Here is a 26,241-nt window from a genome sequence, read left to right on the forward strand (position 1 = left end):
AATGTGGAACTTCATCGCCGAGGAAGCACGCAGATAACTGTACGGGCACTTTGCACTGCTCCCTGAATCGACGCGCTTATTCATTTGTGGATGTAAACTGAATCTATAAGTCAGCTATGCTGTTTACTTCTGAATATTATATTTCATTCTGGTGCGCTTAACGTTATCGCTACTGTGTAAATGCTATTCACCAACTAAACATATCCTTTTCAATGCGTTCACAGTCTCTTTCACGGGCATCATTTGTAGTTGCCTATGCACAAACTGTTTGCTCAAGCATAGCGTTTTCTCAGAGTTCACTGTGTGCTTTCTACCATGCACAAATAAAAATGTCACTGAACTTTTGCTGTGCAATTGTAACAATGTGCACTCAAACACACCAAACCAACAATTACTAAAAACACACTTAAAAACTTATTTTGCACGGGCATTTTGCACTAGTCTAATAAATACGTACTAGTCACAGTTGGAATACATACTAGTCAGAACTGAATAGTTGATATCTGAATGACAGATCCCCATAGAAGTCAATGGCAAAAAAAAAAAAATTGTTACTAGTAACAAAATAATAGTTACTAGTCACTATTTAAATGAGCACTAGTATCTAATGAATAAGTACTAGTATCTATTTAATAGGTACTAGTATCTAATTAATAAGTACTAGTATCTAATAATAAATACTAGTAACTCATGAATAAGTACTAGTATGTAATGAATAAGTACTAGTATCTGATAAAAAGGAACTAGTATCTAATGAATAAGTACTAGTACCTTTAAAGGTCCCGTTCTTCGTGATCCCATGTTTCAAACTTTAGTTAGTGTGTAATGTTGTTGTTAGAGTATAAATAATATCTGTAAAATTATAAAGCTCAAAGTTCAATGCCAAGCGAGATATTTTATTTAACAGAAGTCGCCTACATCGAACGGCCTGTTTGGACTACATCCCTCTACTTCCTTCTTTAATGATGTCAGTAGAACAGTTTTTTGACTAACCTCCGCCCACAGGAATGCTCCCTCAACTCTACCGAAATTTGTGTATGTACTTGCGCACTTCTTATAACTTACTGTGTTTACTCAGCTCTTATGGTGATTTTCTGAAGTAAAACTGACGCTTCATCTTTTGTGTGATGTACAATAAACTTTATTAAACTCATCAATATATGTTTGTTTGATCATCATTCGGACCTGGTCCGAAACAGCAGACTTGTAGGCTATTAATAAATAATGGATACATACAAACAGATGACAAATACGTTATAATAACCGTAATTAAACTACTAAACTATACCCGTTCCATATCTATATAGCACTCTGACTCCGTAGGCATTATTGTCCGACTCGAAATGAACACGTTACTGAGAGTTTCTGATATTATCATCATTCCGTGAGATGAAATTGTCCTGAGAGACTGAGCGCGAGCTCATGAAGCTCCGCCCCCTGGGTCGTCCAGCAGCAGCTCATTTGCATTTAAAGGGCACATTATCTGTTGGGTATTTTGAGCTGAAACTTAACATACACACTCTGGGGACATCAGAGACTTATTTTACATCTTGTGAAAAGGGGCATAATACGGGACCTTTAAATAGGCACTAGTACCTAAAGAATAAGCACTAGTAGCTAATGAATAAATACAAGTACTTAATGGAAAATATAGTAGTATCTAAAAAAAAAGTACTAGTAGCATGAAACGTAACGTTTTATTGACCTTTTATATTAATCTTTATATTAATCTTTGCAAATGTGGCTGTTTACACTCAGGGTACATTACGGCATGTTTTCTATGTACGACGTTCTCAATATAATTCATAATCCCACGTTTATAATGAACAACGCGTTATGGTTATTGTGTTATTATTACAAATGTTGTACGCACAGAACAGAGGGGCAGGGTGAGCAAAGCTCATCATCATTTAAAGACGCATGCACTTAAACGGCGTGCTGAAAACAGAGCTGTTTTTGACCAGGTAAAATGAGTATTTTCTTACAATACTAATGAGAATTTTTAAAGTATATTACAAACTTTTAATTTAGACCCTAAAGAATCATATTAGCTTGTACAAAAATGGCATTATATGACCCCTTTAAGAAACATTCTGACACTTAAATGAATTGTTCTGCCACTTTTGCACTTGCTGAAAGCAGCACACTTATTGTTCTTCTTAAGTTTTCTTATTATTATTATTATTATTCCCGGGAGAAAAATTTTGGCCAGCTCCTGCGCCTAGGCCCTTTGAGACAGAGACACTGTTCCAACTTTAAAACGTCCGGTCAGTACCGGTGTAAGTTGCTCAAATCTGATATTATTTTAATCTCCAAGATGTTATTTAACAGTTGAGATAGTTATTTAATGCTTCGCTAACTAGCAGAAGACACTAGCAGGGTTTAAATCCCAGTTGTGCAGGCGAGGGCATGTTGTAACACTGCGTTACAATGTGCCCCTATTAGAAATATGCTATTATATTCTATACTTTTATTAATTTTATTGAGAAAACGTGAGAAAAAAAGTGAATAAAGACTGAGAGTCAATGTTCAGAAATTACTAATTATTTATTTGTTTTGAACCATGTTGTATAGCTGTGTTTTCATGTGTTTATAGTCAAAACTCAAAAATGAGTTTATATTTAATTATTAAAAATTGCCATTATTTTATATGAAAAAGTTTTTTAATTGTATTTTATTTAGAAAATATTTTAGTTTGTTTTGTATATTTTTTTTTATTAGATCAGATAACATTTTAAGCTGTTATGGTCATGTTACAATGTGCCCCTGCACATGTTACAATGTACCCCACCTATGGGGCATGTTGTCACATTTCACTTTCATTCTTTAGGGGTATATCAAGAAAAAAGTATATACTGTATTGATCAAACAAAAACACATAATTGTACTAGACATGTGGGAAATGAATGTGGGAAAAAATAAATACTCTGAACCACAAGTAGATTTACACAAACTGAGAAAGTCAAAAAGCGTTACTTTGTGCCCCGCTCTCCCCTATATACTACTTTTGATGATTATAATTTACCTCAGTGAATGCAGCCAGCTTAGCTAGTTTGTGAAGTAAAGTGATTTTATTTTAGGTAGTTGTAAAATAGTGCAATATAATTGTAAATATATAATATAATAATACAAATTAAAATATGAATGTAGTCCTATATATATTTATGTTATATCATAATCTGCGCGACCCCGTCGTTGACTTTCTTTGATGACGTTTGCAGGCCGTTTCAAATGAGCGGTTATTGTCAGTGAAGTCCACTTCAACTGATATACCGTGCTCAGGGCAAAGAGTATAGAAGCCCAAGAGGCGAAACTCTGTTGTGTTATGGGTAACAGTCTGTAGATGGCGCTGCGGAGGCGCGTCCGCCATTATGGACTGAAAGCTGCTGAAATCGTTAGCGCCAGTCAATGGCAAAATCCATTTTAGTAGGTGTTTATAGTTCATGTGTGCACTTGCTAGATTGCACATCTTTTTTGTACCTTTCCGCCTGTAATAGGACATTCACAGATTGTTTTTGTTCTTGCCATTGAAACGTTCACTGTGTGCACTTTCACTGAAGATGTTGAAAAAACAAGTTGTTCATATTTTTGTGATATTCTATGTAAAATATTAACTGTCTTTAGAAATATTAATTTATAATTTTATTTATTTATTTATTTATTTTTCCAAATCATATATATGGTGATGTTCACTAATTTCAAAATCAACATTTGAATAAATATCTTATTACTTATATCTAATTACTGTGTGTCTGCCTATAGCCTATATTATTTCATGAATTTCTGTTATTCATACAACAAGGAAAATGCATAATAGAACATAAATATTGATAGATTAAAGTTTTGCAATAATTTTATAATTGTATCTTTGCAAACCGTAAGTGGTAGGCTAATGAAGCCGATTCGGTGGGGGACATACTCTTACTAAAAAGTACTATAGGAATCTTATAGTATTTTGGGACAAAATATTATAGTAATCTTATAGGAATACTATAGTAATTTGGGACATACTACATAAGTACGATAAGACTACTATATAAATAGCAGCTTTAAAATATTATAGAGGTATTACAGAACATCACAGAAGTATGTTATGTTCTGTAATACCTCTATCCTAAGGGTAATTAGGCCATGCATAACCAACACATAGACGTATATTTTCTGTCATTTAACGTCGGTCATCCTCATTGTTTTCATATTTAGATATGACGGCCAGAAAAAATTAAGTTATGTTAAGTTTTTGTTTTGTTAAGTTTTTCAGTGCCATTGACTCCCATTATTTTTCGGCGTTTTCCTTCAGTTTTCAGTCCATAATGGCGGCCGCGCCGTCACGTCATGGGGGCAACTGTTGCTATGGAGCGTTCTATTGAGTTTCGCCTCTTGGGCTTCTATACTCTCAGGGGGAGTAGGGGAGCAGTGAACACTGCGTATGGACCCTGTCGAATGGAACGCACCTTAGATGTGTAAAAACAAGTGGAATATGGAATTCCAAAGCTGCCAATATTAAAAATAAATAAATACATAAATGAATAAATATACAAATAAATGTAAAAAAGAAAAAATAAATAAATAAATATACATAGAAAAGCAAAAAAACAAAAATAAATAATTATTTATACATTTATTTCCTTATTTATGTATATATTTATTTTTTTCCATATTTATTTATTTATTTATTCTTGTATTTATTTATACATTTATTCATTTCTACATTTATTTATTTATACATTTATTTATTTTTACATTTATTTATTTCTACATTTATGTATTTCTACATTTATTTATTTCTTCATTTATTTCTTCCTACATTTCTTCCTGCGTAGGGTAATGAGGAGGGCGTGGTTTACCTCAGACATAGCAATCGAGCTCAGAGTAAGCGAAGGCGAAGGGTTGAGGCCACAGTGACACCCTGTGGCGAAATACAATAAGTATAGCTCACTGACGTTGATACAGTCTGTGACTGCGAGGTATATAGTCAAAATCCTAAATCTTACTGTGTGACATGGATAGGCTATAGGCTACTCTTTATTCCGGACATGGCCGTAGAACATCGTTTGGTCTGGATTTGTAAAATGTCCTGGGCTAACAAACATGAAACAGGGACTCTGAAACGGAAGCGCTTGATATTTTCCATTTTTCGGTCAGAACTCACGGAAAGGAAGCTGGTCACATATAGGCTACAGTGAAGTCGACGCAAGCATATTGACCAATGCTTTTGAAACGAGACCATTGCATTTGAATGTAGCCTAATTTCCAAAAACAATACTGAAAGCAACAGAAACATTTTTTTTATTCTATTAAGCGGTGGTAGTCTTTAGCCTACCTCCATAAACTCATGTCCAGGCCAGGGGCAACCTTATTAAATGAATGAATGTCACGTTAATCCACATCGATGAATTCAGTTAGAGGATAAGACTGTAGGGCAGTTAGCCTACCACTAAAATCCAACCAGAGCTTCATCAGAGCCATCAATACAGAAGAGATCTTAATGCATTTACACAGCAATTACCCTACAAGTGCATACAAATATTATTAAGTGTTTTACATTTTGAAGACATAAATATGTATGATGGAATCAATGAAGTGATTAGGCCTACGTTTAATATGAAACTAAAACAGACACCAGGTGGCAGAAAGTCACTGTCTTAATGAGTGAGTTCAATTGAGAGTTGTGAAATACACAGAATCAAAAACAAATTGACGTTGAAGCGGTTCAGCTGTGGATTTGTTTCTGATAATTTCTATTTAGGCCTATGCGTTATTTAAATAATAATAATACTAATAATAAATAAATAAATAAATAAATAAATGACCAAATGTTCAAAAAGTTGGCAGAGAGGGGTCATGTTCGGGGAAACAACATAATTGTTGATAGGCTATTTTTCGGGGCCATGAGTTTAATGCGCAAACCTGCGTGACCATATAGCAACTATTCAGAAATGGAAATTACGAATGCATTAATATTTTGTTTTGAATTTAAGAAAAGTCGATTGAATATTTACAGGTTTGTATCTCGTTATTATTTTCAGAATAGTAAAGTCTTTGTAACCAACCATAGTGATCAAATATCGAAGCTATCTCTATCTAATAGGCTACTTCAAAGATCAAATCAAATTATTTATTGTTACATTTTGTAAATTTCTGTAGCCCAAAAACATAACAAAAAATAGCTAGTAGCCTACATAACTTTTTAATTTGTATTATTATTATCATTCTTTCGTTCTTTCTTTCTTTCTTTTTATTATTATTATTATTATTATAGGCTATTGTTATCATCATCATCATCAGCTGGCAATCCATTATGGAGTCTATTTAAAGGGAACGATTGTGGCGAGGAGTTTGGTCAAACTATGGCAGTGATAGCCTACAGCGAATATAACGGGTTGAAATAAAAGACGGCACCGTCCACGGAGACATTTCGTGCACTATTTCATCCGTGAAAACCTTAGTCCCCTGGCTATCATGTCAGAATCTGCAATTCAAAATAAATTTTACCTGCCACGGCAGAAAATTCAGCAGCTTGTGGATTAACGTGACATTCATTCATTTAATAAGGTTGCCCCTGGCCTGGACATGAGATTATGGAGGTAGGCTAAAGACTACCACCGCTTAATAGAATAAAAATTACGGGTCTAATTACGGTAGACCTGTTGCTGTCAGTATTGTTTTTGGAAATTAGGCTACATTAAAATGCAATGGTCTCGTTTCAAAAGCATTGGTCAATATGCTTGCGTCGACTTCACTGTAGCCTATATGTGCCCAGCTTCCTTTCCGTGAGTTCTGACCGAAAAATGGAAAATATCAAGCGCTTCCGTTTCAGAGTCCCTGTTTCATGTTTGTTAGCCCAGGACATTTTACAAATCCAGACCAAACGATGTTCTACGGCCATGTCCGGAATAAAGAGTAGCCTATAGCCTATCCATGTCACACAGTAAGATTTAGGATTTTGACTATATACCTCGCAGTCACAGACTGTATCAACGTCAGTGAGCTATACTTATTGTATTTCGCCACAGGGTGTCACTGTGGCCTCAACCCTTCGCCTTCGCTTACTCTGAGCTCGATTGCTATGTCTGAGGTAAACCACGCCCTCCTCATTACCCTACGCAGGAAGAAATGTAGGAAGAAATAAATGAATAAATAAATAAATGTAGAAATACATAAATGTAGAAATAAATAAATGTAAAAATAAATAAATGTAGAAATAAATAAATGTAGAAATAAATAAATGTAGAAATTAATAAATGTAGAAATAAATAAAAGAATAAATAAATAAATATGGAAAAAAATAAATATATACATAAATAAGGAAATAAATGTATAAATAATTATTTATTTTCTTTTTTTGCTTTTCTATGTATATTTATTTCTTTTTTCTTTTTTACATTTATTTGTATATTTATTTATTTATGTATTTATTTATTTTTAATATTGGCAGCTTTGGAATTCCATAGTGGAAAGCGCTAGCGCGCTGCTCTCTCCTTTCCACAAGCGCTTTGCTGTCCCGTGCGTCTGTCGTTGCTATGCAACCATGAACTGCGCTCTCCATGATGACAAGGAAGTATCAGCAAAAGATTAATTGATTTCTAGCCCTTGCATTAGCTTTACTACTAGATATATTTATGGAGATGAAAAATAATAAGGCGCCCTGTACAGCTATGATCAGCTGTTCGGCTGAACATTCAATGTTGATGTTACGCTGCAAGCTGATCAGTTGGTTCGTTGCTGCCGCGCTCTATCACTCAAACACCATAAAGAGCAAATTGTTTTTTAATGTTTCAATTTAGTGATTAAAATGACATAATTTGGAAGCGGATAATTTCTTCACAAACAGCTCATTATGACTCAATGTTAGAATGCTGCACCTACACTCGATAGTGTGAATAAGATCAGCGCAACGCAGACCACTGCATTGACAGCGTGAAACATATGATCTGTCTACGGCCAGGGCTCAGCGGAAGACAGAGAAAGCCGGTCCAGCGCTGATTGAGGAATTAAATTCGAAAATAAAAGACAGTTTGACATCTTTTTTCTCGCATCTGTGAATTTATTTTTTAATCATTTGCTCTGAGATGAAGCGAATATATTTGTGTGGGAATTTCTCGCACTATAAAAGCTAACCTTGCGGGAATGGTTTAAATTATGCGCAATCCCCACATTCCCGCACCGAAACTCAAGCCCTGAAATGGCAGTGGGATGTGTAACTCTAGCATATGGCGCATATGTCATATAAAGTTAGGCAAGGCCAAACAGCGTTATCCATGTTGTTGCGATTGCATCGCTAGAATAAGCTAATAGTGAAACTGATAGCGTTTTTCATTTAATTACAATATGAGGACTGACGGTAGGCTATAAAAATCAGCGTTTCTGTGTAGGTGATGACAACCATCTTGACAGCAGCAATCAAAGCATCGCTAATCACGGTAGACCTTAATTTGAGATAGTAAATTTGTTCCTAATCAAAGGGAACACTCAACCACAGAACAGCTGGGTGAGTTTTGTATTTGCTTGTTGAATACAGTAAATTGAGACTGTCAACTTCTTTTCAATACTATTTCATCACCCAAAACACTCCCACTCTCTGCTGTATATTCATAACCAATTATTTCAAAACCAACAACCAAGCCACATTAACAATGCCATTGGCACTAGTCTACATTGTAGACATGTCTCTTAATGCACATGAATTTTCACCTTTTTGCACAATCTTGAAAAAAGTACTATTGTTGAAATTCTCAGATCAAGCAAACTTCAACGCACCCTTATCCACTACCTGCTAACGTTAGTGAACCGCACCCGAGCAAGCACACTTTGCAGTTCCTCCGGAAATGCATTTTTCTAGTTATTATTATTCCCGGGAGATAAATTTTGGCCAGCTCCTGCGCCTAGGCCCTTTGAGACAGAGACACCGTTCCAACTTTAACACGTACGGTCAGTACCGGTGTAAGTTGCTCGCGAAGATGACATCACGAGTCCATGTCATTCGTTCGCCATAGTGGATTGAACAGAAAGCGAAACTAAATTTTCACAGGTCACAAATTTGGTCCGAACTTCACGAAACTGGACGTACATGATCCTTGGACCAAGCCTCACAAAAGTTACTAGAAGGATTTTTGATTTTCGGAAACGTTTGCCTGTCACAGCCAAACGAAATCAGCGGTGTAGTCGCCAAAACAGGAAGTAGTTCAAATTTCAGGAACGCTATCACGTATCGAAACCAAACTTTGTACATTGACTCGAGACTCCAATGTGAGGATGCACAAGATCTGAATTGTTTTTTGTTTTTTTATTTCAGGCTAATAGACAAACCCATTTACTTATGTCTATGCAAAAGAGTTTCACCTCACACTTTTAATGTTAATGCATTTAGACAGTAGGTGGCACTGTTGTATTACATTTCACAGAGCTGCCAAGTCAGTGTATAGACTGCATTTGTTTTTACTAGGTTTGTCTTAATAAATGCAGGGCCTTTTGATGCATCGGTCTAATTTAATCATCTTCATTTATTAATATCTACAGATTTGTATGCATGAATTGTGCATTTCCAGTTCTCAAAACAGTTAATAACAAACAAAAAAAAAAAACTTTATACAAAATACATCATGCTCTTCTTCGCTAACCGAACAAACAATTCATTTTCTGTGGCTGTGTTTGTGCGCGCGAGAAATATGCTGCGCATAACAATAGAAAACAAGGATAAACGCGCAGTCACATGCTCAAACAATCAACAACGCCGCTCTAGAGGTGCGTTCCATTTGACTGTAAGTGGACTGCGAAGTGGACTTCACAGGGTATTCCGCCATCTTAAGTGAGATTCCAATCCGAAGGGAGCGAACATGTTCAGTTCGAAGGGCACTGCGCACGGCATAGGGAATAAGGGAACATCGATACATCACTTCACAGGAAGTGAAGAGCGATGATCACCCAACTGTCATTTCGCGCACCACGTCATCACCAGTCAGAACGGTCATAACTAACGATGGAGGAGTTTACGTATGTGTGCAAGTATTCATACATTTCGCCATTGTTATACAAATGACAGTATTTTTAACGGTTATTGTTGTGAATATTACATATACTATTTTTGATGATTATAATTTACCTCAGTGAATGCAGCCAGCTTAGCTAGTTTGTGAAGTAAAGTGATTTTATTTTAGGTAGTTGTAAAATAGTGCAATATAATTGTAAATATATAATATAATAATAAAAATGTAAATATGAATGTAGTCCTATATATATATTTATGTTATATCATAATCTGCGCGACCCCGTCGTTGACTTTCTTTGATGACGTTTGCAGGGCGTTTCAAATGAGCGGTTATTGTCAGTGAAGTCCACTTCAACTGATATATACCGTGCTCAGGGAGTAGGGGAGCAGTGAACACTGCGTATGGACCCTGTCGAATGGAACGCACCTTAGATGTGTAAAAACAAGTGGAAAGCGCGGGCGCGCCGCTGTCTCCTTTCCACAAGCGCTTGCTCTCCCGTGGCGTCTGTCGTTGCTATGCAATGCAACCATGAACTGCGCTCTCCATGATGACAAGGAAGTATCAGCAAAAGATTAATTGATTTCTAGCCTTTGCATTAGCTTTACATTAGCTTTACTACTAGATATATAATAATATGTTGTTGGTTTTATTTCTGCAGAACAGGGAGGAAAATCAAACAGTGAAAATTGTGAAAGAACCGATGGAAGGGGTTACTACTAGATATATTTATGGAGATGAAAAATAATAAGGCGCCCAATGCAGTGGTCAAACAATTTGCTGTTTATGGTGTGCGAGTGATAGAGCATATCAGAGCATAGAGCATAGTGATAGAGCATAGAGCAACAAACTAACTGATCAGCTTGCAGCGTAACAACATTGAATGCTCGGCCGAACAGCTGATCATAGCTGTACAGGGCGCCTTATTATTTTGCTCTCATATTATTATATCATGTTTTTTTCCCCAACTGCTAACATTCTTTTGTCCAATCTGTAGTCACATTTTCAAAACTCTGTAAACTCGGCCGCCTTGGTCAGTGTGCTCCCTTACCTCTGCTCCATTGGAGATCATTAAAGACTTTATATATCATTAAAGTCCAACTGAAATCAAAATTGACCCTATTTACTTTGTTAGCACATATTACTAGTCTTGTGGTGAAAAATTAATCCGTGCAAGTTAATACACAGAAAAAAATTGTTTGCCGTCGTAATCTTTAATCAAAGTCTGAAAAGTTACTTCCGGTCTGGAATGGCGTTCCTTCTCTGATGACGTAGGTTTGACGGCTTGGGTTTGGAAACGCTTAACCACTCCCCTCAAATCGTTAGTCTGCTATGAGCAGAGATGGAGAGGAGGAGGGCTAGAGTAAATCCCTGCCCTCTGTTCAATATTCCGTTTCACTGGGAAATACGTCACACGGTTCACGCGGACTTTAACTCCTACATAAATTTGTATATTTGTGTAATCTGTATTTTTGTAATCCATGAGCACATCTATTTACAGTGAGGAAAACAAGTATTTGAACACCCTGCTATTTTGCAAGTTCTCCCACTTAGAAATCATGGAAGGGTCTGAAATTGTCATCATATGTGCATGTCCACTGTGAGAGACATAATCTAAAAAAAAAATCCATAAATCACAATGTATGATTTTTTAACTATTTATTTGTATGATACAGCTGCAAATAAGTATTTGAACACCTGAGAAAATCAATGTTAATATTTGGTACAGTAGCCTTTGTTTGCAATTACAGAGGTCAAACGTTTCCTGTAGTTTTTCACCAGGTTTGCACACACTGCAGGAGGGATTTTGGCCCACTCCTCCACACAGATCTTCTCTAGATCAGTCAGGTTTCTGGGCTGTCGCTGAGAAACACAGAGTTTGAGCTCCCTCCAAAGATTCTCTATTGGGTTTAGGTCTGGAGACTGGCTAGGCCACGCCAGAACCTTGATATGCTTCTTACAGAGCCACTCCTTGGTTATCCTGGCTGTGTGCTTTGGGTCATTGTCATGTTGGAAGACCCAGCCTCGACCCATCTTCAATGCTCTAACTGAGGGAAGGAGGTTGTTCCCCAAAATCTCGCAATACATGGCCCCGGTCATCCTCTCCTTAATACAGTGCAGTCGCCCTGTCCCATGTGCAGAAAAACACCCTCAAAGCATGATGCTACCACCCCCATGCTTCACAGTAGGGATGGTGTTCTTGGGATGGTACTCATCATTCTTCTTCCTCCAAACACGTTTAGTGGAATTATGACCAAAAAGTTCTATTTTGGTCTCATCTGACCACATGACTTTCTCCCATGACTCCTCTGGATCATCCAAATGGTCATTGGCAAACTTAAGACGGGCCTTGACATGTGCTGGTTTAAGCAGGGGAACCTTCCGTCCCATGCATGATTTCAAACCATGACGTCTTAGTGTATTACCAACAGTAACCTTGGAAACGGTGGTCCCAGCTCTTTTCAGGTCATTGACCAGCTCCTCCCGTGTAGTTCTGGGCTGATTTCTCACCTTTCTTAGGATCATTGAGACCCCACGAGGTGAGATCTTGCATGGAGCCCCAGTCCGAGGGAGATTGACAGTCATTGTTTAGCTTCTTCCATTTTCTAATGATTGCTCCAACAGTGGACCTTTTTTCACCAAGCTGCTTGGCAATTTCCCCGTAGCCTTTTCCAGCCTTGTGGAGGTGTACAATTTTGTCTCTAGTGTCTTTGGACAGCTCTTTGGTCTTGGCCATGTTAGTAGTTGGATTCTTACTGATTGTATGGGGTGGACAGGTGTCTTTATGCAGCTAAGTGGAGTGGAGTGGAGGTGGACATTTTAAAGGCAGACTAACAGGTCTTTGAGGGTCAGAATTCTAGCTGATAGACAGGTGTTCAAATACTTATTTGCAGCTGTATCATTCAAATAAATAGTTAAAAAATCATATATTGTGATTTCTGGATTTTTTTTTTTAGATTATGTCTCTCACAGTGGACATGCACCTATGATGACAATTTCAGACCCCTCCATGATTTCCAAGTGGGAGAACTTGCAAAATAGCAGGGTGTTCAAATACTTATTTTCCTCACTGTATATTTGAATTGCACTGCATATTGTAGGTTAATGCAATAATTATGATTTTGTAAACCAAGACATTTACTCTAACTCTTATTATATTTATTATATTTATATTTATGCTCTAGCTTGTTGACTAATCTAGTTTTTACTAAACCTATGAATATGGCACTATGACAAATTGCTGGTGATGTTCCTCATTTGTAAGTCATTTTGGATAACAGCATCTGCCAAATGAATAAATATGAACATAATAGAATCAGTACCTGTTTTTTAATTTGATTGCAATTGCTCTCGTAGTCACGTCTCGCCTCACTGTCAATATCAGCGTATTGCTTTTCCATGGATAACATTATATTCTCCAAATTCACACTGTCCTGCTGGTTCTGTGAAATAATCTCCTCCCTGGAATTTAAAAGAAATAACATACAGAAGGTGCTACATTGGCTCAATCCTTCGCAGTGCATTTTCATGTCCCCATATAGATCTTTTTGTATAGAATATTATACCATTTGTTGTGTGAAATCCTGTTCATGACATCACTTTTGGTGGGAAAACAGTGTAAACATCATTGTTAGTAATGCTCTTGTGAATTTAGCATTGTTTTATGGTATTAGTTGGAGTTTCTTGGATTAAATTACACAAATCCTCATGATAATATCAATATTTCATTAGATAATCAGAAAATATACAAATTCAACAACAAAATTTAAATGAACTTCAAGCTGACACCCTCGAGTTTACTAGCCTAGAAATCTAGACGCACCCTAGCGGCAGCAAAATGTATTTCGCAGCCAGGTGGGTCTAGCAACTCTCAATAGACCTTCTAGCTGCAAAAACCTAAATTGGGTCAGGCCAATCACGTCGTGTATAGAGTAGGCGGGGGCGGGCTTAACATATGACGACAGAGTTGCGACGGCTGCCACTTGAAAACAAAGAATGACGGCTGCTGATGGAGAACAACGGTCTTTCGAATCGGCTTTGGCCGCGACTCTGGAGGACTTGGAGTTAAGTTTTTCTTTGAGAAAAGAGCAAAGAACGGCACTTAAGTCATTCTTAAAAAAAGGAAGATGTGTTCGTCGTTTTGCCGGCCAGATTTGGCAAAAGTTGAATCTATCAACTAAGCTCCGCTGTTGGGAAAACGCTCTGGTTGGTTTAAGCGCTGTCCTATTGCGTGCAGAGGGAATTTGAAAGACAGCCGTTTATCCCGGCCCTCGGATTAAACCGCGTCTATGGTGAGTTTCCAGACCTAACATCTTGATGTAGGTCTGGCTTGCCAGGCTACGAGTTTACTTCTTTTAAAGAGCTAGATTCAATCCTGTTGTTAACCTTGTGGTTAAAGTTTATTACGATAGTCCACTTTAGACATTCTACTATCTCTAATTAATTTGCAACTACATGTCAACTAACTCTCATTAGAGTATAAGGAGACTATTAGGGTTAGTACAATATGTTAACATAATGTAATGTAATGTAATGTAATGAAATGAGCAATGATTCAGCTTTGCATCACAGAAATAAATTATAATTTAAAGTATAATCAATTGAAAACCAATTATTTTAAATTTTAATAATATATCACAATGTTACATTTTTTTCTGTATTTTTGATCAAATAAATGCAGGCTTGATGAGCAGAAGAAACTTCTTTCAAAAACATTAAAAATAGTAATGTTTCCAAACTTTTGGCCTGTACTGTACTTGCAAAGTTACTCTAAAGTTACTCTAACTGCGTCTAACTATGGTTGCACAGTCAACTTGCTCTCGAATGTTGAACATTGACAGACTGGTTTTGACCATTCCAATATGGCGGACAGCTTACGTATAGTGGCCCACTGAAATGGCCACTAATGAGGCATTTATGTATATCTGTGAAGGACAGTCTACTCTTAATGACTGCTAGTTGACATGTAGTTGCAAAGATACTTACATTTATAGTAAGTAGACTGTCTAAAGCGGACTATCGAAATAAAGTGTTACCTAACCTTCTTGTCATTGCATAAATAATAAAGATATAATAAAAAAGTTTAAGTGCCCGAGCTTGACCTGAGTTTATTTCTGAAATTCTGGTATACAACCAAAGCATTGTCATTTTCTAAAGTTAAAAGGTATATCCTAAAAGGAATGACCCCATTTAAATTGTCAGGAACTGGCAAACTGGCCAAATTCACACCCTTGAAAGCAAAACACTAACTTCTGTGTGATTGTTTATGTTTACCTCTCAGTATTATACTCTGAGCTAAGTTCTTGGAGTCTGGTGCTGAAGTTGAACTCTAGTTCTGCCAGCCAACTCCTATGAAGCTCTAACAGACAGTCCATGCTCTGCAGATGAGAACTGCGCGCCATCTCTGACCGCTGCTCCCTCTCAGACAGATCAGCCACCAAACTCTGTAAAACACACACACACACACACACACACACACACACACACACACACACACACACACAAACGTTTGTTACTCCCAGACTCTGTAATGAAAGCTATAGAATTTAAAACAGAGAGTCAAGTCTATATATTTTATATAGTCACCTTAATGATGTTGTCTTTGTGGTCGAGGACTCTCTCAAAGCTCTGGCTGAGGACTGAGATGTCATCGCGTAGCTCTGCTGTCTTGGTCTGTGTTAAAACAGCACGCCACTGCTGCCGCAGCTTGTGTTGATTCAGAATGGTGTTCCTCTCCTCTTTCTGCAGTTTATCCTAAAAAACAAATCATTTCCGGTGCAGAACGCCATTGCCTGAGTTTTATTTTTACAATAGCCAGGACCCATTTCTCAATACTTAGCTCAATTTTTCAAAACTCTTCACACAGTGAAGTGAGCACAACAGCAGTCTATGTGGGCTAAACTTTGGATCATTTATCATTGCTTTGAGACAAAATGCGTTCGATGATTAGGCTACATCTTTTAATTTGCATGTTTATATACTCTTTTCAAAACTGTTCAAAACATAATACAAAAATGGATAAGACAGTATTTTGCTATATCTACAGTAATGCCATATTGAAATATATTCAGATTTTAAAAAATGAAATGCTATCAGAACAATTAGATGTAGCTGAAAAGCACTAGGCCTATACAACTAAAAGACATGACTCAACGATTTCTAAATCTAAAATATTTACTTCAGCTCATATATATATATATATATATATATATATATATATATATATATATATATATATATATGATATGTCAGCTGCTCAAACACAATTGTCACACCTTGAGGAACTGGGTGAGCATGTCCTCTTTTGTCTTGGCAATATCCTCCTCAGCTTGAGCCTTTTGCTGCATGTACAGAAGTCTCTAGATAGATAGATAGATAGATAGCCGTGAAGACCTTCGTTAAACTTTTTCCGTGCAGTAAGCAGTAGAAATAGAAAAAGATACACAAAACGTGCCATTTTTAATATTTACAATTGTGGCGGGTAAAAAAATATATATTTTATAGCTAGGCTACTAGCATTATTTCCCATCGTCTTACCGTGCGATGTCCGCCTCTGACACTTTCTGTTGACCGTTTCCTAGCAACCACTAATTCGCTCTGTGCACAGGATGATGCGACGAACGTTCGAAATCTGTGTGGTGGGCGGGGGGACTTCCGGTTTAGGTTACTACCGGTATTTCCGATGTAGATGTTGTTGAAGAGTGAGTGGCAAGCTATCAGTGAGTAACTGTAAAATGTTAACGGTAAATAAGAAACGTCTTACATATCAGTATCAAATTGGCAACTCTAAATTACATTGTAGTGTTCCTCGATGTGCCGTTTCATCGAGGTCAAGGCCCTCCGGACCCCCTGTCAGAGACTGCTGGCTCTGATTGCGAGATGGAAGTAACGTTACCACTGGAGCATGACTCCTCTGTAACTCCGACGAGTTAGCGGAAGAGAACGAAAAGCTGAAGCAAAAAGTCCAGGAGCTGCAACAACAGATTGATCTGCAGATCTGCAACTGCAATCGAGATTTGGTGTACTGTAGAGCGTCTTGCAGGGTCTGATGAGGACATTCGGTTTTACACAAAGTAAGTTAGGTCCATGACGATGTCTATGAAAAATCGTTGGTAACACTTTACATTAAGGTTCATTAGTTAACATTAGTTAATGTATTAACTACCATGAACTAACACAGTGAGCAATACATTTGTTACAGTAGGCTATACATTAATCTTTGTTAAAGGAGCCGTATGTAAGATTGTGGCCAAAACTGGTACTGCAATACTTTCAAATTACTGTAGAGCGGTGTATCTCCTCCCCCTCCCCCCTGACTCGAGGTTGCCAGATAGGCTGCAGGATCCAGCAGGAACGTAGGCTGCTACGTAGCTGTGGTAACTAGAGCAGAGCTGGCAACCCGGATGCCGAAACACTACTGACTTTGTGATTGGTAGATAGGTGGAGGGTGGAGCTTCAGGCCAAAACACAAGATGACAACATCAACATCAGTTGAGGGCTGCAACTTCACTTTTAAATGACAATATCCTGGCCGTACTACTGTTGTCAGTGATATAAGTATTTGAAATGAACATGATTTCTTAATGTCTAGTGACATATCAGGGCCATTTTATGATTAATTGAAATACATTTCTTACATACAGCTCCTTTAATGTTAGTTAATACAAATCCAGCTGTTCATTGTTTGTTCATGTTAGTTCACAGTGCATTAACTAATGTTAACAAATACAACCTTTGATTTTAATAACGTATTACTAAATGTTGAAATTAAGATTAATAAATGCTGAAGAAGTATTGTTAATTCTTAGTTGTGTTAACTAATGGAGTTAACTAATGTTAACTAATGAACTTTATTGTAAAGTGTTACCAAATCGTTTTGAAATCAATATGTCTACCATTACATCGAATTTCATTTGAAGTTAAATTAACCCAACATAATTGTTTCATTGCTAGATTTGCATCATACCAGCACTTCCAGGCCTTTTGGCAACTTGTGGAGTCAGCCCAAGCGTGCCGCACAAGCCCTGAAAAGTGAAGCCAAAACGTCTCGATCGCCCCCCGGTGACTGGTCCTAGTATAGGTCATAAGCCCCGCCTCCCCATGTTATTCAACGGGACATGAGACCAACTAAACAATTAAATTACACTTCAAATATCTTTTTACCAAAGGTGGTTTCTTTCATTTGCTGTCGTTTTTATCACGCTGATGTTAGTTCAAGTGTCTGTTTCAAAAATAAGTTGTTTTTTAGTTAGTTACGTGATGCGGTGGTGTAACGTCATGACTGACAGCTGTGATTGACAGGTTCTCTGAGCGAAGTAGTCACTGAAGCACCAACGGACATTTTTTCGGGATCTTCGGAGGACTGAGGAGATTGTATTTACTTTATTTTAACAAGCCTCTTGACGTACTGCAATCAATTTTTAAAAAAGTGTGCAGAATCCTCTCTCCCTGAGTGCATTCTGCGAGAGTGAGGGCGGAGCGTTGATTTCGCGGCTTTACTTCCTGCTCACTACTGCGCAGGTCTGGTCCCGAGATCGCTACAGCGCAGACTCAAGTTCCAATATGTCAGCGCCATATCGGGACTCTGGCGGCTTCAGTTCTCATCAATGGAAGAGAGCGAAGGGGCGTCGTCCATCTTTTTTTACAGTCTATGAGTCAGCCGCGAATACCAAGATGGTGCGGGTCACCAGTGCCAGTGCAGCCGGTGCAACTCAACACAGATCAACAGTAAGCTATGCCATCAGGCTTTCGTAGATTAATGCATATTTACTATACTAACCCAGATAACACACACACACACACACACACATGCACCTGACTTCCATTACCCCCACACTCCATACCCCCCAAACAGCACACTGCCCATCACCAGTAAACCCCCACCCAGCTGCATTCTGCACACTTAAGGCTACAATGAGAGGAGATGTTCTCTGAAGAGCTGGGTCTTCAAAAAACTCCTGAAGACCCAGCTCTTCAGAGAACATCTCCTCTCATAGCACTACTTACAACTAGTCTTGCTGATCCTAGCACTTACCACCTGTCTAGAACTGACACTCAACTGTTTAAAATCAGCACTCACTGATGCACTTATTCTTACTGTACTTTTAAATAGTCCTAGAATTGTTGAGAGAATTGCTTTAAAACTTAAACTGTTTACCATGTTGTTAGTCGCTTTGGTTAGAAATGCGTCAGCCAAATGTAATGTAATGTTATGTACAATGAATCACAGTACAAAGGCGAATCATGTTACATAGTTCTGACCCATTTAAGGTCCATATTTATTAGGTGGTGCATCTACTCTACTTGCCAACCGTTTTGGTATCCACCGCACCACTGTCAGCAGAATTATAACGACCTGGACACACTTTCTGTACCACCTTCTTGGTTCCATCAGGCTGTGGCTACCAAAAGAGGTTGTACAAGCTCACTTACCACCAGAGTTTTCCCCATACGCCAACACACAAGTGGTGCTGGACTGTACAGAAATATTTTGTCAAACACCCTCATCTCTTTGTTCTGCAAAGTGAGGTGTTCTCCATTTACAAGTCACACACCACTTTAAAGGCCATGATTGGCATTGCCCCCCATGGACCATCACCTTTGTCTCTCCACTGTATGCAGGTTCTATGAGTGATAGGGACATTTTCAGAATTTCAGGGATTACAAAATTACTCACAGCTGACATGGCAATTATGGTAGACAAGGGGTTTCTTGTGGATGCTCTTGTACCCTGCAAAGTTTACCGGCCTGCTTTTCTGTCAAAGAAAACTCGGATGAGTAAACAGGATGTTGAACGAACAACACAAGTCCATCGCCTGTTTGCGGGTTCACGTTGAAAGGTTTATCCGGAGAGTTAAAGAGAATAAACTGTTTGAAAAACTTATTCCCTTATCTGTGTGTGGGAGTATTGATCAACTGTTCAGTGTGGCTTGCTTCTTGGTAAACTACCAAAGGGACCCCTTGTCAAGGCATGGGCAACTCAACAGTGAAATCTAGACTGGCATGTGACTGTATTTTTCTCTATGAGCTTCCATATACTGCTTATATATTTTGTCATTTACTATGCTGTTTGTTTTTTTGTATCTTGTGATATACCTTTCAGAAAATTGTCTGAAATATTGACATAATGTTTACATTTGTCATTTATTGTCTTTTACACTGCCAGGAGGAACACAAATACATGAGTTAATTCAGACATTTATTATACAAAGACACAAGCTGTCATACTACACTCAACAATAACATGGCTCCTTGTATAGATTTGTAATGATGAACTATGTAAACTATGTAAATAACCATTGTGGTGCAACGTTTGACATTTTGTATGAGTTATGAGTTTGTAGATAACTAGTCCACATAACTGCACATAATACAGTACTCAACAGTACTTTAATGCTTCTTTGCACTTCTGGTTGGATGTCAACTGCATTTCATTGGCTCTGTACCTGTACTCTGCTAAATGACAATGAAGTTGAATCTAATCTAATGTAATCTAATAACTACTAACACTGAATTCATAATAACAAAAGGCACCTTGTATAGGTTTGTTGTTTATGTACATGCATGTGCATTTTTTAAAGAGGACTATTTACATTAACATTGATTTTCACACAAACACATGTTTTGGGAGGTGGGTTGATTTTAAATTTTCATGCAAGATGATAAATAAAAGTAGAAATATAAATAATCTCCCCTCTCCCTGATGACGGCAGCAACCTCTGGGTCCCTGTAGATCCTTTGACTGATCATATCCTCCTCTGCACAAACAACGAAATCACACCAGTCCATATAGTCCATGAGCCAGGAACCCAAATTTGGTCCATCGGTATCATCTGGGGGGACAAAGTCTCATAGTGATTTTTGGCAAGGTATACACCCCTAGTACTAGAAAAATCACAATAGCAGTGCAGGGGTGGTAGCGAAATCACTTTTTTCAGCTTATGAAGTTACTAACCCCCTAAGATAAATTCTGTTTTTGATATCTGGTTTAGGCTCATGCTAGGGATATTGTCAATATTCTATAATATGGTGCTTGGTATCGTTGGAAAGGGGACCTTTTAGGCTTTCATTTAAGCCCAGTACTGAATCTGTCTCTCAAACACACAGGTCACGTGACTTCTTTAAACCAGAAATAACACACATTTTTTCACAATTTCCGCCTAAACTGTATGCTTTCTTTTATCCCTGTGGCATGAAAGAACACCACGGACACACAACTCAACAACTTAAATACTCAAGGCACTCTGATGACTCAGAAAATGTATAATATACCCATACTATTTATTTGTGAGAGCCTTAAATTAGACTTGTGCAGCCAGTATAAGTCTTCAAAATAGAATAGAGCCAATAGAATGGACAAATAGAATACCCTATTAGTCCAGGACCAAATGGCCTATTTATTCATGTACAGTTGTAATAAAAAGTAATTATTTCAATAGTGTTGTCAACATAACACTTGTAAGTGGTTTAACAAAATGTTTCTATCATGTATATTGATAATCACCCACTTTCAGTTAGAATGTCAGAAAGTAGCTCATGCACGGAATGTTGATGGATTTTGACAGTTTGACAAGGTTTTGTCAGTTTTGTGAAAAGATTGTTGGTTCAGTTGACTGGTTATAACAACACTACCAACTATGCCATCTTCAATCAACTTCCATTGAGTTCCAGGGGTATTAAATGTAAGTACAAAATACTTTTTCTCTTGTGCTTGTGAATTGGTGGGGAATAGTAGCAGTAGCTAATGGAAGCTTGGTGTTTTTAGCAGGCTAGCTAGCTTGCAGGTTAAACAGTGTAACAGTAACTGCTACAGTGCAGTCAGGGCTCTCAAGTGTCACGTGACAGTCACTCATTTCGGTCTTTTGTCACTCCCTCTCTCGCCACACATTGTATTTCTCGCGCGGAAAACTATTTATAATATATTTAACATGCCGCAGCGCCCAAAATGTCTCTGGCCGCGCCAGTCTCATTATGGAACCGACAGGAATCAATCGCTATAAAAATAGAGAGATGAGCAGCGCGCCGTCCGTGGTCTGTGCATCTTCAGGTTTATAATGGACGCGCGCTGCTGTGGAGATGCTGCGGCAGATGTGTCACGTTTCTCTTACGAGAGTACTTTCGTGTTGCACAAGTTTAGCTTACGCTATGGGAAAACTCCTTTTCTCGAGAATACTGAAGCAAAAAATTATCCTTAATTTTTAGAATGTAAAACGCATTTGCTGCAGCAGGCAGACCTAGGCGAGACAGCTCGCGCGCCTATTGGCTGCTCTGCGGCAACTGCTGCAACCTATCAGTGCGTCTGACATGACGTCAGCGCCAATGAGAGGCTCGCCTCGCGCTGTCGTCATGGCCCGCCAAGATGGGTGTGGCCTTAGCCTATAAATACCCATCGCCCAGGTTGCACAATGATTTCATCTCCTTTCAGCGAGTGACTACACTTCGCTGGATCTCTGAGAGAAGAAGCTGTGCCGTCGATCAGCACTATCAGCGGGATGAGCTCGAGTTCTGAGGACGCTGGCTGGATATTCGCCACCTTCACTCGCCGTACCTGCTTCGCTATCCGACGCCTATATCCTTTCACTGCCCCTCCTTTCACTTCACACACACGTTTCTCTCTAAAAGAGCCAGGCATTTCTAAATGCCTCCCACGTTCTGCGGCTCATGCAGAGCCGCCCTCAGCGACGGGGACTGCCACAAGCTGTGTGTTTCCTGCCTGGGTAAAGAACACGAGGACCACGCACTCGCCGACGGTGGCTGCCGTGAATGCGAGTCATTGCCTCTTTCAACCCTGCGGGCTCGACAGGCTTTGTTCGCCATCAAGTCCGCCTCTCCCATGCCTTCTGTTTGGCCGCGCCGTAAGAAGTGCCGCTCACAAATGCCACCAGAAGCTTCGGTGAAGGAGCACTCGCCAGCGGCGTCCCCGCGAGCCTCCTTCTCGGAGTCCCCCGTCTCCTTCCTTGACGGCCAGCACCCCGCGGCGGCCGAGGGGATGGAAGGGGATGTTGTGGAGGACGACAGCTGCTATCTCTTCGCGTCCGGGAGCGAGGAATGGTCGGGTTCTATCCCTGACCCCACCCCGTCGACACAGGAGTCCAGCGTAAGGGCCTCTGTCAACGCTGAACTTCTCCGCCTCCTCACGAAGGCCATAGAGGACCTCGGCCTTGACTGGAATATGCCTGAGGAGCCCCCGGACCAACAGGTTGGATGGCTGTTTTCTGCCAGGACGCCACTCTCCAGGTCGTGGGGAGCCCCGTACTCGGCCAGGCTAAGGTCCTCTGTCTGTTCGACGCTCTCCGCGGTTGACGGCGCGAAAGACGGGATATCTCTCTGTTCCTCCCGTGGAGGAAGCCGTAGCAACGCACTTGTGTCCGCCCTCTGCGGGATGGCAGGCCAAGTCGAGTCTGTCTACCAAAGCCTGCCGGACCACTTGCCGCCGGTCAAACTGCATCTGCTCTCCACACCATGGCTGTTTTGCAAATTTACCAGGCCAACCTTCACACTCACACACACACACACACACACACACACACACACACACAAACGTTTGTTACTCCCAGACTCTGTAATGAAAGCTATAGAATTTAAAACTGTCTATATTGCGTATAAAACTGTCTAACTGTCTATAATTTAAAAAGTCTATATATTTTATATAGTCACCTTAATGATGTTGTCTTTGTGGTCGAGGACTCTCTCAAAGCTCTGGCTGAGGACTGAGATGTCATTGCGTAGCTCTGCTGTCTTGGTCTGTGTTAAAACAGCACGCCACTGCTGCCGCAGCTTGTGTTGATTCAGAATGGTGTTCCTCTCCTCTTTCTGCAGTTTATCCTAAAAAACAAATCATTTCCGGTGCAGAACGCCATTGCCTGAGTTTTATTTTTACAATAGCCAGGACCCATTTCTCAATGCTTAGCTCACTTTTTCAAAACTCTTCACACAGTGAAGTGAGCACAACAGCAGTCTGGGCCAAACTTTGGATCATTTATCATTGCTTTGACATAAAATGCGTTCGATGATTACATCTTTTAATTTGCATGTTTATATACTCTTTTCAAAACTGTTCAAAACATAATACAAAAATGGATAAGACAGTATTTTGCTATATTTCTACAGTAATGCCATATTGAAATATATTCAGAATCTAAAAAATGAAATACTATCAGAACAATTAGATGTAGCTGAACACCTACACAAGTGTTAGTCTTTCAGTTTCATCACCATCTATTCTAGACAAAAGAGACTAAATGTAAACATTGACCATGTCACATAAACAAACTGCCTTGAAACGATGTGTTGTTGAAAAGCACTATACAACTAAAAGACATGACTCAACGATTTCTAAATCTAAAATATTCACTTCAGCTCATATATATATATATATATGTCAGCTGCTCAAACACAATTGTCACACCTTGAGGAACTGGGTGAGCATGTCCTCTTTTCTCTTGGCAATATCCTCCTCAGCTTGAGCCTTTTGCTGCATGTACAGAAGTCTCTCCTCCTCTGTCATCCCGGCATGTTTTCCACCTCCTTTCTTCCTTGCTTTTTTAGACATGTTTGCTGAATGTCTGTGGATCACAGATTCAAAAGTCCTCTAAAGAGAAGATGTATTTTATTACACAAAACCAGAACTGGCTTGTCAAACAGAGAGACAGACAAACAAACAGACATACAGATAGATAGATAGATAGATAGATAGATAGATAGATAGATAGATAGATAGATAGATAGATAGATAGCCGTGAAGACCTTCGTTAAACTTTTTCCGTGCATTAAGCAGAAATAGAATAAGATAAGATTGTGTAATAAGATACACAAAACTTGTCCATTTTTAATATTTACAGTTGTGGCTGGTAAAAATAATTATATTTTATTTTTACTAAGTTAGCATTATTTCCCATCGTCTTACCCTGTGATGTCCAGATTTCTGTTGACCGTTTCCTAGCCTAGCAACCACCAATAAAGGCGACTGCACTGCCACATATTTCCAGCAGTTCGTGCGTATCTTTCACATCACAGAAATAACAGTTGATATCGTTCAACTTCTGACACTAGATAAAAAGTCAAAGGATTCCAAATGAATTTTTTTCCCCGGCAAAATCAATGTCATATAGGCCTATTTTTGTTCAATAATATTTTTATTTAATAGTATTTTGAGGTAATTGTATGGTACTACTTAGGCTAATACAATATAATACAATAGAATTATTGAATTTATTTGTGTGTGTGTGTGTGTGTGTGTGTGTGAGTGAGATACCAGTTGTTAGCAGCAGAGGGAGCTATGGCTTTAAATATGCGTGTGTTCTTATTCGGAAATAAAAATGAGCTGCAGCACAACAAACGCAAATTAGGTTGGAAATAATCTTATTCGAGAGATATTCTTAACAGAAAAAGGTTTTCTTTAAAATTTGTAATGGGGGTGTGTTTTTTTATTTTATTTAATTGATACACGATGACACTTGTAATTTTGTTGCAGGGGTGAATTCAGGTTGATTGGGACACTTTTTGCCATTGAGATGACTGGGAAAAAGTGTCCCAATCAACCTGTTTCAGTATTTTGGTCCTATGATAATGTTTTATAAACATAATAGAACAGCTGCAGCGTAATCATTCTGCTATTAATGATTTATATAAAACACAAGCTGCAAATCATTACTCATGATCTTTGTAACCAGTTTTCATGGCTGATTATAGACAATAGGCTATACCACTGGTTTTATAGGGTGTTTTGAGTTGACTGACATGCAAAACGTGTTTCATTTGTATTGCTTGACCTAAAGAAGTAAATAATATCAGGTTGCACATGTTAAAGGTATTTATTACTCTGTCACTGATGGTATGTGCTTAAATGATTAATTGTTCTGAAAAATTCTGTATAAACTCAAATAATTCAGTTTAATTTATTCATCAATACACTTATTCCTTTCTTCTTTGTCTTGAGTTTAGCCAACAAAAGGATGAGAAGTGCAAGTTAACTGATCACATGAGCTGGTGAAAAGAGGAGCTAGTTGTGTCTGAGTTCCTTTGTAATGTATTTTCTGGCCTTTTCCTTCACTTCCCTCTTAAGAGCTTCCTGGAGACTCTTGTTGTTTCTCGTCATCACTGCTCAGAGTCTGTTCTTTCTTTCATCTGTTTAGTCTTTAGAACCAGCTGATTTTATAAGCTAGTTGCTGTTACATCACTGATTCTGCATTTGATGGCTTCCCTCTCAACAGATTGTTTCCCCGTTCGTTTGCCATTATATCACTTGTCGTCCGGT

At 38.6% G+C, this 26,241-nt stretch overlaps 2 protein-coding genes across 3 annotated transcripts in view; both read right to left on the reverse strand.

Moving 5' to 3' along the window:
- The window catches only part of LOC311092586 (dynein regulatory complex subunit 2-like), a 55,517-nt gene extending 40,140 nt beyond the window's left edge, over positions 1-15,377 (reverse strand). The window contains exons 1-2 of the mRNA XM_084129407.1: positions 15,261-15,377; positions 13,310-13,448 (exon numbers count right to left, since the gene is read on the reverse strand). Coding sequence (XP_083985533.1) covers positions 13,310-13,448; positions 15,261-15,361 — 240 coding nt within the window. The 5' untranslated portion in view covers positions 15,362-15,377. The remainder of the gene's footprint in view (positions 1-13,309; positions 13,449-15,260) is intronic.
- Positions 15,378-19,094: 3,717 nt separating this feature from the next.
- LOC311092587 (dynein regulatory complex subunit 2-like) lies at positions 19,095-24,912 on the reverse strand. 2 transcript variants are annotated; one of them, XM_084129409.1, is made up of 4 exons: positions 24,892-24,912; positions 24,394-24,576; positions 23,643-23,810; positions 19,095-20,818 (listed from the first exon to the last, which is right to left on the reverse strand). In XM_084129409.1, the coding sequence occupies exons 2-4, from the start codon at positions 24,535-24,537 to the stop codon at positions 20,732-20,734; spliced, it is 399 nt and encodes a 132-aa protein (XP_083985535.1). In that variant the 5' UTR covers positions 24,538-24,576; positions 24,892-24,912; the 3' UTR covers positions 19,095-20,731. The 2 variants fall into 2 exon arrangements, with proteins under 2 accessions (XP_083985535.1, XP_083985534.1); XM_084129408.1 differs by lacking the exon at positions 19,095-20,818 and adding an exon at positions 23,385-23,477.
- Between the last annotated feature and the right edge of the window lie 1,329 nt (positions 24,913-26,241).

This window comes from Abramis brama (assembly GCF_963993115.1).
Source record: "Abramis brama genome assembly, chromosome: 11".
Classification (NCBI taxonomy): Eukaryota; Metazoa; Chordata; class Actinopteri; order Cypriniformes; family Leuciscidae; genus Abramis; species Abramis brama.

Coding starts and splice junctions, on each gene's coding strand:
- LOC311092587 (XM_084129409.1), bottom strand. CDS start 24,537: ATGTCTAAAAAAGCAAGGAAGAAAGGAGGTGGAAAACATGCCGGGATG. Junction 23,811..24,393: donor TGCTCACCCAGTTCCTCAAG/GTGTGACAATTG, acceptor TTTGTTTTTTAG/GATAAACTGCAGAAAGAGGA. Junction 20,819..23,642: donor ACAAAGACAACATCATTAAG/GTGACTATATAA, acceptor TTGTCCCCCCAG/ATGATACCGATGGACCAAAT.